Genomic DNA, 17602 nt, shown 5'->3' with positions numbered 1-17602 from the left:
TGGAATGCTATGGTTTGTGTATAAGTGTCCCCCCAAATCCTCATGCAGTCATGGGGCAGATTTCTAGTGTTTGTGATTAATTCATGATCCACTGGGGTTATGGGTGTAAATGCTACTGTGATTATGGGTATGAGTACCACACCTAGCCTGGGGCCCATAGCCTGAATGCAACACAGGGGAGACAGACTTGCTCTCTTTTGCCATTGTTACTATTCCTCCTCCCACTTGCTCTTGCTGTTTTCCACCACTGTGAACTGCTCCCCTCTGCCATGTACCACCCTGCCGTGGAGCCAGCTAAGTAGGAACTGAAACCATGAGCTAAATAAACTATGAGCTAAATAAACCTTTCCTTTCTTCATTTTGGTTGTGAGGTATTTTGTCCTAGCAATGAGAGAAGAGTAACTAAAACAGGTGTTATTATTATCCCCATTTAAACTGAAAGCAAAGAGAGGTGAAAAAATACCACCTGAAGTTACAGAGCTGGAATACAGGCAAAGTAGTCAGCTGGGAACCAAGTATATGCTTTAAACCAGCAAACTGCAAGCAAATAAAGGAGGTGGTGATAAGGATATTATTGTTGAGTTGATCCAAAACCCTCTTAGTTTCTACATCTACACAGTGCAGAAGCTCCCATTATTAAGGATGCAGAAGGACCTTGACCCCCTGCTTCTTTCCCAATTGTTCTCACCACACCTGTTCCTAGTTTGCAGAAGTGCTCCTCATCTACAAGAACTACTCCTTCCCATGGGAAACATCCTTCTGTGGCCCTACAGCTAGCTCACATTCTTCTTTCATTAGGATCACTCCAAAGATCACACCTATTCAGGGTGTTCTGCTGGAAGCCAACCCTAGCTCCCTCATAATTCCAAGCCTTCTTTGTTCACTTGGTAGTGACTCTCTTTATCATTGCTTGTTTTCTTTTATGTTGACCAGATTCCTTCTGAGAGTACAAGTTTCCTAGGGTAGGTGCTTTACTTCCTCCCTTGTAAGATCCCCACCCTCTAAACTGATGCTGTACACATGCTAAATACATGAAGACCATGAGTGCACAGAATGAGCTTGACAGCACCTGTCGGAGCAGAGTGGGGGCCATGCCACTCAAGGTTAGCCCACTGTGCAACTGACAACAAGGTTTGATTTTCCAAAGAATTCAAGGATGTCAGTTGGAAGGATTGGTCTCTGTGTCCCCTCACTTAACTCCTACTACCTTCTTGTTTTGTTTGCTTGGTTTTTGTTTTTGTTTTTGTTTAATTTTTATTTTATTAGTAGTTTTCAGTGCCCAATGTTTACATTTTTCATGGGCAGTTAGACATCTTACATCTTTTTGCTTTGCCTTCCTCTCCCTTTTTCTCTCCCCCTTCTCCACTCCTTCCTGGTCCCCTTCCATTGCCTTCTTGTTCTTCCTCCTTTTCTTCTTATCATTTGCTAATTGCTAGCCTGCTGTTCATGTGTTCCTTGATTAGGCTCATGGTTTGTGTGCCATCCCTCACATTACCCTACAAAGTAAGTGTGTTAGTTACTTTTCTTTTGTTGCTGAGACAAAATACCCAATGCCCAAAATTAAGAGGAGAAAAGTTTATTAAGCTCACAATTTGTAGAGGTTACAGAGGTCAACAGTTCTTGGTGGCAGAAAACAGGAAAAGGGGAGCAGCAAAAAGAGCAAGTCTCTCTCCCTTCTTTATATTGTATCCAGCTACCTGCCTCAGGAGTCTGTAGCACACACACCCATAATCCCAGCATGGACCATGAATCCCTCACAAACTCAAGAAGCCCACCCCATGACTGCATGAGGCTTTGCGGGGGACAGCTGGAAACAAACCATAACAGTAAGATCCACAGAGGCAAAGTGTTCATTTGATTTGTTCTCTGATGAATCCAAAATACCTAGAGTAATGCTTGGCACTGCGGAGGTACTTGGTACACATCACATGGAGAGAATGAATTCTCATCACATTTCCAAGAGTCTCCAATTAACTATATATGTAATCCTATGAATTAGTGTGACTGCATGTAGATATTTTTCTATTTCCTTCCTGTCTACAAAACTTGGTATGAAGTAGAATCAATTATATAATTAATCCAGATAATGTCTTTCTTTAAATAAGCATTCTAAGTGATGTGGGCCTGCCATGACCAATATCTAGTGCGTTGGTAGGAAATATCTTGATCAAACTCACTAGATTCCCATGGCCAGAAGAAAGAACTTTTACTTACACTTTCTGAGTGGAAGCTCTAATCTCTTAGGCAATCAGGAAAATCCTACTATTAAGTTACAGAGGCCATATTTCAAATGAGGTGAGATTAATTATACAATTTACACATTTTTTGGTAAGAGAGAAATTCTGCCAGTTTTTGTGTTTCATGAAGCTGTGCAATCCTAGGTAGTTTATCGTGGCATTTCTATTCACAGTGAGGACTGTAACATGTAACTGATGGGGGCAGTCTATGCTTTTCCAAGCATATTTGCTTTTACATATGGCCAGAAGCTCCTGTAATGCCCCATAAATCTATAGACATTTATAACCCATAATATTTGGAGAAGTAAATAATCGTTTGATGGGCCACTGTCTCATAAAGTAATATTTTGGAAGAAATCATTATCCATATATTACAGGCAGGGTGGATAATCCACTGGACTGAAACATGGCATTTAAGCGTGCTTTATGCAGTATTAAAAGGGAAGTTTATGAGTAAAATGCTTATTTGCTGAAAGTCTTGTCTGCCATCATTGCATCTTTTTCTTTTCTTTTTTGTACTCTGCAAAAAGAGCCTTAAAGTTTCCGTATGTCAGGTTCCTCATCCATAAAGTTGGCATGTTTTTTATTATTTATCCCTAAGACATACCTTAAAAAATATTGTGATGACATATAATCATTTTTTTTCTGAAACTAAAGATGCGATGTGAATATAAAAGAGTGACTTATATGAGTTTTCTTCTTTCTCTCTCTCTTCTCTGTAATGGATGTCATTTGGAGTTCTAGCCCTAAAAAATTTTTAGAGAGCCCTTTAGCAAGACTATCTGAATACAAATGCACTTGTCCGGTACATGCCCCAAAGTCAAGAAATGAAGAAGAATGGCTGAAAATGTAGTGTGATTCTCTTTGCAGGGACTGTGTTCTCTTGAATTTCTCAGTTTAATCTCAGTGCAGGGTGTAATACCCAGGCTTGACCCAGCAAAGGACACAGCAACACACCCTCCAGCTGACCTATGAGCCACCATTGAGTGATAAGGTGCTGAGAATTTTTTCATGGTGCATACCTAAGACTCACAAGAGCTTATATTCATAGAAAAAGCAAACTGAGCTTATAAAATAAAAAAGAACTAGAATCTGATGGGTTCATTCCTTCTTCTTTAAATACCCTTTGTCCTGGTAGTCAGTGTTACAGGACTCATAGCATGGACTCCACTGTCATGGTCCCCTCATGTGTTTATTGTGATTCTCACAAGAATCCTCAGAGAGTAACCCTGGAATTGCCCTTTTTATGTAGAATGAGACAGAAGAAGGAACATGAGGTACCTCACCTAAGTTACCTTCTAAGGAAATGAGTCTGAATGAAAAAAAAAAAAATTCCCATGCAACCTAGGTCATTACACAAAATTAAAGAAATGCAGAGGCATGAAATTCTGGATTCTTCAGTCTAGTAATAGAATGAACTGCATGTACTTGATTTTGTTGCTTGGCTGATTTTTGTTTACTATATCATTTACAGTGTTTCAGAAGAAAACGCAAGTCACCAAACTTCTCTTTAATTTTAAAATGCAGCCCTTCCATTTAAAAAACAAATGAGTTGTTTAATATAATATTTGTGTGATTTTTAAACTTTTTCAGCAACTATCAGATATACTATTCCTGGATAAGAAAACCTTAAATAATCTTTTTAAGGTTCTGCAGCATAAAGTCACATATTCCTCACTTTTCATGAGTGCTCAAAGCTCTGAAGGCCGGTCCAGCGCTCCCCAGATATACTGTACTGGTTGGTTCACAGCAGTTACTCCCCATGAGCAGCCAGATTGGGTGACTTAAGCATAAATTCTACTCTACTGTGACAACATAATTATCCCCTTCCATTATTATTGGAAGAAAAGTCCATTTTTTTTCCATTTGTAAGAACACAAGTATTAATGTTTCATGTAACCATGGAATTATTTTATTTGCTAGAAGAACACTTGAAAAAATACATTGAAACAATTTTTACAAGGTTTTTTTAAAGTTCTTTTTTCAAAAAAAAATTGAAATGCTTTCTAGTACCTCTGTTCATTGAGAATGGATAATGAATTTGTTGAAAAATAATCTGAAAGTATGAAGTGGGAATCAGAGGAAAGCAGCTGAATTTGCTGTAAGCAAAATGGCCTGTGTCAGAAAGTGTGGAAGACAGCCAGTAAAAGGGCATTATGACAGGAATTGCTTCCCTGCACAGAATTCCCTTAAATTCCGAGCGAAACGATCCCAGTTAGGGAGGCAGGAATCCCAATTGCGAAATATGTAGGTTGGAGCATTGGTAATAAGTAAATAAATGGTACAGATGTGAGCGCTGGACACTTGACAGGTAATCTTCACAATAACTCCATGTGCGAAGTATAACTAGTATCATTTTGTATGTGAAAAAGCACTGAAACCTCATTCAGTGCATAACAAGGAGTAAACCCGGAGAGGGGTGGACTTAAGCTCCATGCTGATGGTCATCATAGTAGGCTGAATTATGACCCTCAAAAGCCTTTGGGTGCTAATCTCTGGAATTTTGTAAAGAGAATAAAAAATGTTTTTAAAAAATCATAAGAAAATAAAATAATAGAAATTCAATAATTGTTTCTATATTGGATAATGTTGTCTTCAGAATAACTGTTTAGATTGCCAGATATAAGCATGCAAAATTGGTTTGGAAAAAAGTTTATGCAAAAGGACCTTACAGAGGAGATTAAGGATGTTGAGCTAGGGAGATTATTCTGGATTTCCCTGATAATCTCTAAATGCCATTAAGATTGTTTTGCAAGAGAAAGGCAGAGGGAGGTTTGACACAGATAAAATTTGAGAAAGCAATGAAACCATGGAGGCAGAGATGGGAGGGATGCAGCCACAAGCCATAGAATGCTGGCAGCCTCCAGAATATGGAAGCCTCAGATCATGATCTCTTCCTGTCTCCAGAGGAAGCCAGTCCTGATGATTCCTCCATTATGATGCAGTAAAACAGACTCAAATTTCTGTTTCTATTGTTTTAAACCAGAAAGTTTGTGATAGCAGGTAAGGAGGTACAAATTACTAGTGCAGAAAACATTACAGTGCAGTAATACCAGCAAAACAAGCTTAGCTTCTTCTTTAGCTTTCTTGGTTATGTATCTAAAAGTGAAAAGTGAGGCAGGCATGGGGAGAAGTTTTGGGTATTGTCTCTGGAGGAAGAGGCTTTAAGAAATACTGTTAGCACTTTCAGCACTGGCCTTTCTAGAGCAGTTGATGCAAAGCGACAATCTCCACTACATTATGGGCTGGGCCTTTAAAATATTATGTCAGACAAATGTTTTGGTGAAGTTTTAAGAAGTTTTAATAAAATGCACAGTAAAAAGAATCACATAAAAAGCTATGTTTCCAACCTTTGTTAGCAATTAAATACATGCCCCTAGAGCCCACATTCCTGTAGGCTGCTGCAGCCTGCATTTAACAGCAAGATAAGCAGAAAATGGATTAACTTTATACTGAGGTCCCTACTGCAATTTACATAGTAGACTATAGCTTTGATAAACAGCATGTTTCAAGCAAGAACAAATCTTGGGCCTGGTTCTCTCCCATTTAGGTTACCTATGTGGCTTCTGGATACACAGGGCTGAGATAGGGATACTAGCTGTCAGACAGGAAGGAGTGAGGCCTGCCCACACTGTGGAGTCACCACAGAGCCCCATGCTAGCCAGGTGGTAGGAGTTACGCTAGGAGAGCAGACCTCTGTTGTCTGCCCAGTCCCCAGGACTTCCTGACACTCTTGTAGTGCTGAGCACAGTGCTTGGCATACTGCAGGGTGATTCTCAATCAAGCCACTGATCAATGTGTGATCTTCAGATTTCAGTGCAGCGCATAAAACCTGTGAGGTTTGTTAGAACTACAGACTTCAGGCTCCAACCCAGGTAGCAAGTACACCACAGTTGTCCTTGGATTTCTCTTTATGAGCCTTCACTTTCAATTCTTAGCTCTCCCAAACTTGTAAGTGCTGTGTTTCACTCATTGATGTTTGCCTAGTAAAGATCATGCCAAATATTTGTATATAATAATAAAACTTACTAATACTGAGGGGAAGGATGAGGTAGGACATTTCTTTCTTTGAGGCACTTGACATGGTAGGAATGACACTGAAGATTTTATAGGTGCTCCTTCCTTTTTATCTGTGAAATAGTTACTTGCCACCTTATATTCATTTTTCAGCTAACAAAATATAGGCGAGTCAAGCAGTGTGCCGAAAGTCACACAGGCAAGTGGCACAGTCATGATCTGAGTCCAGGAGTGCACCAGGCCCTGTGCTTAGCTGCAGGGGTCTGGTCTTCTTCTTCCTGTAGCTTGCACATCTTTGTTGCCATGACCCATATTTAAAGAATGTGTTTTGGTCATGACCAACTGGCAAATACCCACCTCCTTACAAACACATAAATACATTTGGATATATAACACACAAATTTACACAATATGGTATCAGGTTAGTATCAGATACTTTTCATATTTTCTGCTCAATTACATATTTTTAAACTCGGGTGTGTGTGTGTGTGTGTGTGTGTGTGTGTGTGTGTGACTATGGATTGAACGTGGGGCACTCTACTAATGAGCTGTATCTCCCGCCATTTCTATTTTGAGATGGGGGTCTCACTAAGTCACTGAATTATCCAGGCTGGGCTTGAACTTGCAGTCTCCTGCCTCAGCCTCCCAGAGTGCTAGGACTGCAGGTGCATGGCACCAGCACACACTGGCTTTGACGCCCTTCCATGGGCTTTATCACCCTCCACCTCACAAGCATGTCCAACCTGCAGCCTGTAGGCTAGGTGCACCTGGGTGCCTGGGCTGCACTGAGTGAGAAGAATTTGTCCTGGGCCACATAAAAATATATGATAGAGTTAATGTTTGTGAGTAATAGAAGTTCCTTTTTAATAGCTTCATTATAATATAGATGTGTCTACCTAAAGAGTAGCAGGTCCAACAAGCCTCCAAAGGGTCATGACAGAGTTTGAAAACTAGTCCTTAACCTGAAATCCTATACAAAAGTAAGGGTTATTGAGTGTAGGGGCCATATGGCCAAAGTCGGGAAAAGAATGCATCTCTGAAGATGTATACGTGTGTCACTTTTATTCCAGAACTGAGTAATAAAAAGACATAGTTGTAATAATTTATCATATTTGTTTCGTGCTTTATAATCTTCCAACAACTTTTCATATTCAATATGTATTTTAATATTCATAAAATTCTATGAGATCTAAAACAAAAAAACAACCAACATGAATAATGTAGCATTTCATTTATATGTTATCATTCTGTAGAATTTAGAGATTTGAATTTCAACTAGACTGGTCTATTGAAATATAAACCATTGGAGAATACTTAACTTGATAGTACTCGTCTAATACATCATCTGGATTTTGTTTTCTCAAATATAATTCTAGAACATCTGCATAATGAAGTAGCATCACTGAGCAAATGAACATTTTTAATAAATGTAAATCATTTTTTTAAAACTTGGACTGAAAACATGTTTATTTTTGAAAGACAGTATAGTTTTACAACCTGCCTGCTTAAATGTAGGGAGATCTTTGTGCTGGCATTTTCTCCTCTCATCTCCCCAAGTTGTCACGGCTCACAGGGGAACGAAGGTGGTGTGACCTCAGAGTTCACAGTATAGACCACAGTCACTGTTGAGATGTGTTGGAGGGAGCTGCTCAGGGCTGGCCCCGGGCAAAGGTCGTGCTATCCACCTCATTTGTAAACAAGCACATCCACAGGATGGGCTTCCTTGGATGTTGTTTCTTCCCTCCACCACCTCCCTGTCCCCAAAGAGGAAAGCTGATTTTGTCCAAATGGTTCTCAATGCATTTATAATAATCAGAGCTTTCCTTTTCCAACTGCATTTGTAAATGTTATGCTCTGAATATAGAATGCATGATAGAACTCTTCTGAGACCTAACTAAAGAAGTGAGAGACCTCTGTGATAAAAATTACTTAAGACCAAAAATGAAATCAAGGAGGACATCAGAAAATGGAAAGTTAACCCATTCCTGGGTAGGTAGAACCAACATAGCCAAAATGGCTATTCTTCTATAACTGGTATACAGATCTAATGTGGTCCCAGTCAAAATAATGAACCAACATCATTCCTCACAGTGCTTGAGAAAATAACCCTAAAGTTTATATGGGATCAGAAGAGACCCAGAATAGCAAAAGCAAGCCTAGATAACAAAACCAAAGCAAGTGACAACACAACCCCAGACTTGGAGTTGTACTATAAAGCTATAGCAATTAAAGCAGCTTGATACTGGCAAAAACAGATGTTTGGATCAATGGAACAGAATAGAAGAAGCAGGAAACAACCCCAGGCATGTTCAACTATTTGATATTTGACAAAGAACCCAAAAACATACACCAGAGGAAAGATACACTGCTTTGCAAATGGTGCTGGGAAAATTAAATATCCTCATGCAGAAGATTGAGTCTAGACCCATGTATCTCACCAGGTACTAAGCTAAAATCAAAATGAATCAAAGAAGTAAATGTTAAAGCAGAAGCATTCATGGGAAGATAAAATAGGTCTCACTCTTCAAGACAGTCTAGGACAGACCTTCTGGACAGAATCCTAGTGGCAGTCAACAAATGGGATCATATCAAATTAAAAAACTTCTACACAGAAAAAATAAAAGCAACAGAGTGATGAGACAGACAACCTATAGAATATGAAAATTATTTTTCCAGTTATTACACAGACAAAGGGTTAACATCAAGAATATATAAACAAGGGATAACTCAGCAGATTAAAGTGCCTGCTTAGGCCGATTCAGGGACCAGGGTTTGGTCCCCAGTGTGCTGTGCTGGCCTTGACCCCTGGGAGTGTTGAGATGGTGACTGAAACTAGCCATGGTGGCATGTGCCTGTAATCCCAGCACTTGGGAGGCTGAAAACAGGAGGATCACTACAAGTCCTATCTGTATAGTGAGACCCTGTAGACCTTGTACTAAATACATTTTTTAAAAGATGCTAAAAGAATATATGAACAATTTAAAAATATAAACAACCCCAAAATAAAAGTCCCAAACAAAAGATGGGTAGATTAAATGAATGGACACTTCTGAGAAGAAGTACAAATAACCGATAAATACGTGGATGATGTTTGTCATTGCTGGCCATCTGAGCAATGTAAAAGCATATTGAAACACCATGTTAGCCCAAAGAGAATGGCTATAATAAGAAAAAATCTAATATTAACAAATGCTGGTGAGGATGTGGAGAAAAAGGAATCCTTCTACATTGGTGGTGGAAGTATAAACTGGTACAATCACTGTGGAAATCAGTGTGAATATTCCTCAAAAACTAAGACAAAAATAGATTACATAGGAAGTAGGGAGATATTTAAATATTTATTCCATTGTTTTAAAAACATTTTAATATATGCTAATTTGTTTCATTTATATTAACAATTTATCTTCATTTGTGGAAAAGAAATTTTCATTAGCTTTTTTGTAAGACTCTTTGGTTTATGTCTTGTACCAGTTACTACTTTGATAATAACAATACATCATATAATTCTCTTATTTGATTATGCAATTATTATTGTATAATAATTTTATTTCTCTTATTATTTGGTTATGAAAAGTTTTGGGGTTTTTTCAAAATATACAGAAAAGAAACTTTCATAAACTCACAAGTGGGGCTTTTGGGAGGTGACTGGGTCTTGGGAGCACTGTGCTGATCAGTGACTTCAATACAGGGAGGTCATTGTGGGGGTGCCCTGGAAGGGCATAGCAGCTTTTCTGGTGCCTCCCTTCACTACCGCTTCCTGGTCACCATGAAAGAGTTGTGTCAGCTGTTGTGTGCCAGCTGTGAAAAAAAGTGACTAAGATGGCAAAGTCTATTATATCCCTCTTTTAAATTTGTGCAGGAGAGTTGCTAAACTTTTAAACATTGAATCTTCTGGAACCTCCCCTTCCTTCTAGTTTCTTGTTGTTCCAAACCTGCATACTCAAGAGTCCAAAAGTTCTGTGAAAAGTTGTCAGTAGAGTCATATTACAGATTGGGGTCTTCTCAGAAACATCAACTCCTATACATTAAAAATAATTTAATCTGTTACCTTTCTTGGACATGGATAATTACAGCCAAGAATTACTTTTTCCACAAAGGATGTTTGTTTCCCCTACACTGTATATTTAAAATCTTATTCATTCATAGGTGCTTATAGACAACAGGGTCCTTCAAAACCATTTGGTCCTTTGTTTTCAGTTCCCAAGGGAGAAAAGTGAAGTCCAGAAAGTCTGCATCTCTCAGCTCACATTCTTTTCTGTTCATTGTGTTGTCAAAAGCTGGAATAGATAAAGCTGGCAAAATGGCATAAATTGGTGTGCAGTATTCCTGCATTCCATATTACAGGTACTTTTCCACCACAACATTATTGTGCAGAAATTCATTCAAAGCATCAGAATTCTACAGTGAAAAATAAGCCTTTATGTACAGACATGAGTATGTTCAAAATGACATTATCTGATTGTGTGTAAATGGGCAGTAGAAACCATACCATCTTGGGTCTGATTCAATGTCTGCTAATTGGATTTTGGTGTATGGATTTGCTAAGCCTATATCCACCACACTCCTGAGCAAATGTCCCCCTGAATGCATGCATATGACAAAGCTGATTCTTCTTTTAATTGGTAGGATCAATAATTAAATCAGAATTAGGGTAACTTTGCAAAAGTAACCTAGGTTATACTGAAAAGCCTCATACTTACTTTAACAGCAGCCTTGGAACCATGCAAAGAAAACAGAAACAGAATCCTAAAGGTCTTCCAAGGACAGAAGTGCATCTTTTTGTTTTTTGTGACAGGAATGCCTGGATTATTTGGAAGCATTCTGTTTTACATCTGATTCCTAGCTGACAAATGTCCGTTTCTCAGGCTTATTCATTCATCACCTTGTGTTTCCTCTGCCTGCAAGGCATCCAGCCTGCCCTGCAACACTTTCTGCCAAATGATAAAGAATATGCTCAGCTGTGGCCCAGCCTCCCGTGCAGAGGATCCGATGAGATGCACATCGACGTGAGCAGCTGCTGTGCACACGTGTCCTCCGCTCACTACACACCCGAGAGCAAGGAGGGATGTTTTATGGCAGAATTTAAAAAGTTCTTTTCAGGGGGAAGTATTGCCTTGTGGGGGGTAAAATGTGAGATCACTTTGGAAATTAGATAAAATTTATATAGGGTTTAAAACCAAACAATTAAAACAGAATAATGGTACAGCATTTAATTATGGTTTAATTAAGTCTGCGCCTTCAAGTAGGTGCCTCTGGAGGTGTCCGTCCTCAGGGAGAAGCAAGGACTACTTACGACGTGCCTTCCTGTGGCAGGAACTTGAAAACTGTGCCCGGAGCAATGCCATATGCTAATGAGTGCCACAGCATTCTGATCCACACCCATTGTTCCCCAGCGGTGCTGCTGACTTGCAGCACCATGAAGGTTCAGAAGAGTGTAGGTGATCCTCAGATGGCCTCCTTCCCATGCATGCCTGCATTTTTCAAACCACAGCTTCTCCCCTTGAGTCTGTACCGCACCTGTCCTGTGGGCCTCCCCAGGTCTGAATGTTTTTCTTCCCTTCTCACTCATCTGATGCTTATCTCTCTGGCTCTTCCCCTGTCTCTTATCTGCTGTGTGTCATTTTCACAGGCAGAGTTTCTTCTTCGGTGGTGTTGGCCTCTTCTGTATGCTGCAGTACTGTGCACACCCATGATCTCATGGAGTCCCAGGGCCCCAGTCATGAGAATGCTGTTAGGATTTCTCTTTCAAACTCTAAACCATTGTTTCTCAGTGGACCTGGTACATTTGCCTTGGTGGCAGTCATTTGTTCTGTCATGTTGGGGAGAGGTTCCATTGACATCTAATGAGCAGAGACCAGGGAGTCTGCCAAGCACTCTGCTATGGATAGGGCAACCTCAGAACCAAGAGAACTATCCTGTCTTCAAAGCTCGTAGTATCCATCTTTAGAAACCCTGGTCTACACCTACTGACTTTTCTGGTTGAATACCTACAGACATACTGAACAGGTACCAAAGCAAAGTTGTGACCTTTCTTGTCCAACTGGGTAATATTTCATTTAAGTTGGAACCAGATTGAGGGACACCGTGATCCCTAAGAATGTAGCAATATCCTGGCCTCCTGGTACTCCCCAAATACCTAAGTCTTAATGAAGGTATGATCTATTTAGCTTTACAATGTGCTTATCCTTTATGCCTAGCTGGGCTTAGGAGCCCACCATCCTCCTGATTTATCCAGATGGGTCCCTCACTGCCTTCACACAGGGCAAGATGGCATCTGGTCTCTTCTTTTGCTTAGGGGTTTTGGAGGCATTACCATTCCTTACTGCAGAAGGGTTTCCATGGATCAACTTTTTCGGTTCTAGATCGTATGTGTCTTCATCTTCATCCTAAGTATATAGTGAAGCATATACATAAACATTTGGGGCATATATGCCTTATGTTCTCATTCATAGTTTCACTTTGTGATCTTCTAGCTACTAAGTGAGAGTAAAGCAGAATAGTATTTAGTTTGAGAACTGAGTCCAGTCCTGTCTTCACCTCAGATGAGAGTCCTTCAGTTCTTTTGCACAATGTCCCGCCAGGTGCTTTTATACCATTTATCCAGCTAAGTTATTCACTGCTGTTCTTTTTATTGCTAACTGGTGTTTTACAAAATTTTATCTTAGTACGGATAAAAAAAAAAGTAGTATTAGAAACCGCTGTATTTAAAAGAATACTTTTCTAGTTCCTGTTAGAAGGACAGGGTTGGTAGGGACACATGAGATGACAAGTTGCTCAAAATCAAGGGTCAGCAGGGGCCAGGGCAGCAGCAGGTATTTTTCTATGAGGCTTTGATAATTTGGTAAACATGGTTCTCATATGTAAAACAAGGACACAGTTTAGGTAACTTTGAAGTTGTGGTAGTGCTGTGCATTCTAAATACTCATGTCTACAAGCCTCTCCGTTTCTCAGTAATCAGATTAAAGGCAGCTTTGTGACAGAAACTGTCACTATTTTGAGAGCCTCTTGTCTTTTGTCAAACCCACAGAGATGGATGATTTCCTTACAACTCTAAAGTTTTCTTCTTCCATGAAATTCAACAAAATGACAAATGTCTAGCAGTGGGATTTTTCTCAGTACATTTTCTAGGTGGTGCTTTACTGCAAGGGAGTGATTAGAGATCTCCCTCGAGAGTCCTTGGGTTTCCACTCAGGTCAGGTCAATCCTTGGGTTTCCAGTCCTTAGGTTTCCACTCAGGTCCTTTCAGATTCTTCTATCTTTATCAGGAATATGGAATGAAATGATAGGGACATTTGTTTTGTATTAAAATCCACTGGATAAAATTCCAGTAGCTTCAGATTGGAAAAAACTGAACTGTGTGTGTATAAAAGAAAAATTTTGTGGGCTTTTTAAATGCTGATTTGAAATTCTCCAAATAAATTTTTAACTTTAGAAGTTATATGCAACTGATTTAGAATTTAAAACTAAACAATAAAGACAAATAATTACATGCCACTTAAAAATGGCTTGGGTAAACTGTGTCCTGAAGCCTGTGCCTCTGACACATTTTAAATGATGCCTTAGTCTTTAACATCTTGGTGACCCATCCATAATAGTTTCCAAAACTCTGCTATATATTTTTCTAACAAATATATATAAGCAATTATTAGATAGTTGGTATATCTGAGGGGAAATGGCTACTTAACATTCCAAGTGACCAGTGTCCTCATAATTAGATAGTGACTTATTTCTGGATTCTTTTCAGGAGTTAAGCTCCTCTGCCTGGGGTTTTAGGCATTTCAAGAAGTTGTATCCATTTTTTTTTTTTTTTTGAAGACTCCAGCTTTCTCTTTCCACCCTGCAACAGAAGTTTGCCTTTGATTTATTGATCAAAAGATTAGGAGTTCGTACAACTCTAGTAGTGTCTGTGTTGAGGCAAGAGAAAAACACTCGTGGTACTCATGTACATGAGGGACTCTGTGCATGAGAACCAGAGTGGGGTACTTTTGTTTAGACTGTGACCACCATGGTTGATTATCAGAAAACACAAAGGCAGTATAACCAATGAATTTCTCTGGTGGTTAAGTGAGGATCTCCAGAGACTGCTTTTGAAGTTTAAAGCAGGTACAGTTCGTTGCTCAGCAACACCCGCCAGGTAGAATGCAGCCACCCAGATCCTGAGCCGGTGCTGACGGCCTGTGGCTGAAAAAAAACAAAGACATAACATACTGATCTGGGAAAAAACTGTGCACTTTCTCTGTACATAGGTAAATGAGTTTTAGTTTTGACATATATTTTATCATCCATGCCTTTCAGATCTACGGAAGACCTTTGAGCAGGAACCCCTGGGCAAAGAAGTGTCCCTGGAACAGGAAGTTTTACTCCAGTGTCGACCACCTGAAGGGATCCCAGTGGCTGAGGTGACCAGAATTCTTTACATTTAGCACTTGGCACTGAGTCATTCTAACAAAGACCTAATCCGTAGCTAATGGTGCAGTGGGTGAGGCACGTTGTGATGAATGGCAGGTAATGGAATCCTAACTGCGAGCTGCTGGCAAATGGATTGATTGGGAGCTGATTGATGACTTGGGAGTCAATTAGAATGTCCCACTGGACAAAGCCACAGGCAGCTTGGTTTAGTTTGTCATTTTCTTTCAAGAAATCAGAAATATTGTTTTATTTTATTTGGCACTTATAGAGGACGAAGGTATGATTTAGTGTGCCAGCAGTTTTATTATTCTTGAAAACATGAAAAAAAATTGTTCCTGTAAGATTTGTGTGTATATACAGTATCTGTGTCCATGGGCCTTTTGTGTATTTCCTGGTTTATGATATAAGCACTGCCTTACCCTAAAAACTATATTCATGCAAGCATATTTTTGTAGTAATGAAAGTCAAGTATGTTTTCCATCAAACTCTTCATTTTTTTCCTGCTAAAACAAGGCCCGTTTTTTTGCCCATGAAGTATTATGAATCGGCGCTCAATGATATGGTGCCCTTTGCAAATGCCCATCTCTGCCCACGTGACTCCCAGGAGAGCCGGAGACACTCACCATCCTGAGCATCCTGCTGAGGGGAACTAACACTGTGACTTTCACTCGTTAATCAAGCATGATGTACCCTTTATGTGACTGCCAGGAGGCATCCTCCTATGCAGCCAGCATGATCGCCCTAGTAGGCGAGTCCTGCAGACGCAGGCACACTTTCATTTGATAGGTGGCATAGCTGCCAGTTGATGGTGGTCTTGTTAGCCTCCAAACTTTACGAGTCCTGTGGAGTTTGTAATCCGCATTGTATATGTGGAAAAAAGCATATGAAAAAAGTTGTTTTGGTTTGGATCTGTATTTGAGGACAATGGCTATGGGTCAGGTAGTGGTTTTGTTGTTGTTGTTTGGTCTTTTTGAGACATGGTTTGCTATGCAGACCAGGTTGGCCTTGTACTTGTACTCACTGTATAGCACAGGCTGGCCTCAAACTCCCGTCTCAGACTCCGAGTGCTGGAATTACAGGGATGCACCACCATGCCCCGCCCACCAGCTGATTTTTTAACCTGTCTGTGAATTTGAAAACTATTAATGAGAGAGTGGTGTTCAAAAAATGGTAAATAATTAATAATACAATTACTATTTGATTTCTCATAGTTTTTCAGTCTTAGGGACACTGAAATATTCATAGGTATACAGTCCCACAATAACAAAAATCAAACATCTGATGTTTCTTCCAAATTAATATTAGTAACAAATTAATTGCTCATTTTGGCAAGGTGCTTATAAAATGATTCCTTTTTCTGTTGCAGTGATGCATATCTTTCTATGTCCATTAAAAAACTAAAAGGATTAAAATGAAAGTGTTTTTTGCTTTGAAAAAAGAGCTATTTTTCTTTTGCTTTGTAATTGACATCGATTGGCACTTGCTAGCATTTATTAAGATGTATTTATCATAGTCACGACTCTGGTTATTTCATCCAAGACTGTGTCTTCACCTTCCAGCATCAAGACATGGGATGATTTAGTGTAACTGTCTCCGTTACTTTTCACTCTTGCTGGGACAAAATACTGGACACCCAAAATTAAGGAAGGAACAGTTTCTTTAGCTCATAGTTTGAGGAGGCTTCAGTCTATACTCAGATGGCTCCCAGGCAGAGTGGCACATGGCAGAGAGCAACAATTCATGGCAGCTGTGAGAGCAAGGGCAGGGCAGCAGCTGCAGCTTCTAGCCAGCCTCTCTCCCCTCCTTACATTATACACAAGCTATCCTGGGGCTGGGAGTGTAGAACTCACATGGTGTCCATGCTCTCTTCTTGCACAGGATGAGCATGTTTACAAAGTAAAAATCTTGGCTCTCTGCTGAGTCACTTAATTAAACTTCTAAACTTCTCAGGTTGACACAGTGTATCAACCAGTACAGTAACTAAAAATGTAGAAATTCTTCTCTTTTCAGTATTTCATTCTGATTATAACAGTATCTGTCTCCTTAACTGTAGTTCTCAAATTCAATGCTTGTCTCTCCTATTAGAGTATCCTGAAGAACAGAGCATAAAATGTATGGTATGAGCCTCCATAGCCTCATTTTTACTGAAGATTTCTTACATGGAACTGGTCCCTGCACAGATGTTGAGTGAGGAGATCCTGGTATTCCTCAGGATCATCACCAAAGTAGTTCACTTTGTCAAAGAGTAAAGATTTATGACCGAAAACTAATTGGCTATGAATTTTATTTGTATCACCAGGGAAGAGACCAATTAACACTTGGAAAGCTCAAAAATCATATACCTATTTGACATTCAAAGAACTATATTTAATCCATGTTACTTCTTCATGTCTTCTTTTGAAGTCAGAAGAGAGATCAAACACACACACACTGGAGATCAGGCTAATCAGCTCCTGCGTAGGTTCTGCTCAGCACTGCTAAAGTCACCAAGATCAGAAAGCTAATGAACACCTTTCATGACACATAACAACTTAGCTCAAGAGGAGCAGATAAAATAAAAAGAAAGAGGTGAGCGGTGACTTGAGGAGTTAAAGGTTATATGATCACTTTAGTTTAATATAAGTACATCGATTACTTCATTTTTATTTGCTTCTTTAGGGAATCTCAAATTATAAAATACTGATTTTAAAAAGAGAGGGCCAGACAGACAGCTCAGTAGATTAAAGCACCTGTTTAGGCAGACACAGAGACAGGGGCTCCATCCCCAGCATGCCCTGCCATCCCCGCCCCCGGGGCCTCACCGAGACAGTGTATGAGACTGGGCATGGTGGCTTGTGCCTATAATCCCAGGACTTGGGAGGCTGGAAACAGGAGAATCACTATGAATCTGGTCTGTGTAGTGAGACTCTGTAGGCCCTGTACTAAATACGAGAGAGAGA

At 39.7% G+C, this 17602-nt stretch overlaps 1 protein-coding gene across 2 annotated transcripts in view; it reads left to right on the top strand.

Annotated features, from left to right (window-relative positions):
* The window catches only part of Unc5c (unc-5 netrin receptor C), a 365338-nt gene that overhangs the window by 247964 nt on the left and 99772 nt on the right, over nt 1-17602 (top strand). For both annotated transcript variants that reach the window (XM_004640635.2, XM_004640634.2), the window contains exon 4: nt 14550-14653. In XM_004640635.2, coding sequence (XP_004640692.1) covers nt 14550-14653 — 104 coding nt within the window. The remainder of the gene's footprint in view (nt 1-14549; nt 14654-17602) is intronic.

This window comes from Octodon degus, unplaced genomic scaffold, assembly GCF_000260255.1.
Source record: "Octodon degus isolate 3935 unplaced genomic scaffold, OctDeg1.0 scaffold00125, whole genome shotgun sequence".
Lineage (NCBI taxonomy): Eukaryota > Metazoa > Chordata > Mammalia > Rodentia > Octodontidae > Octodon > Octodon degus.
This window is presented reverse-complemented; position numbering and strand designations above follow the sequence as displayed.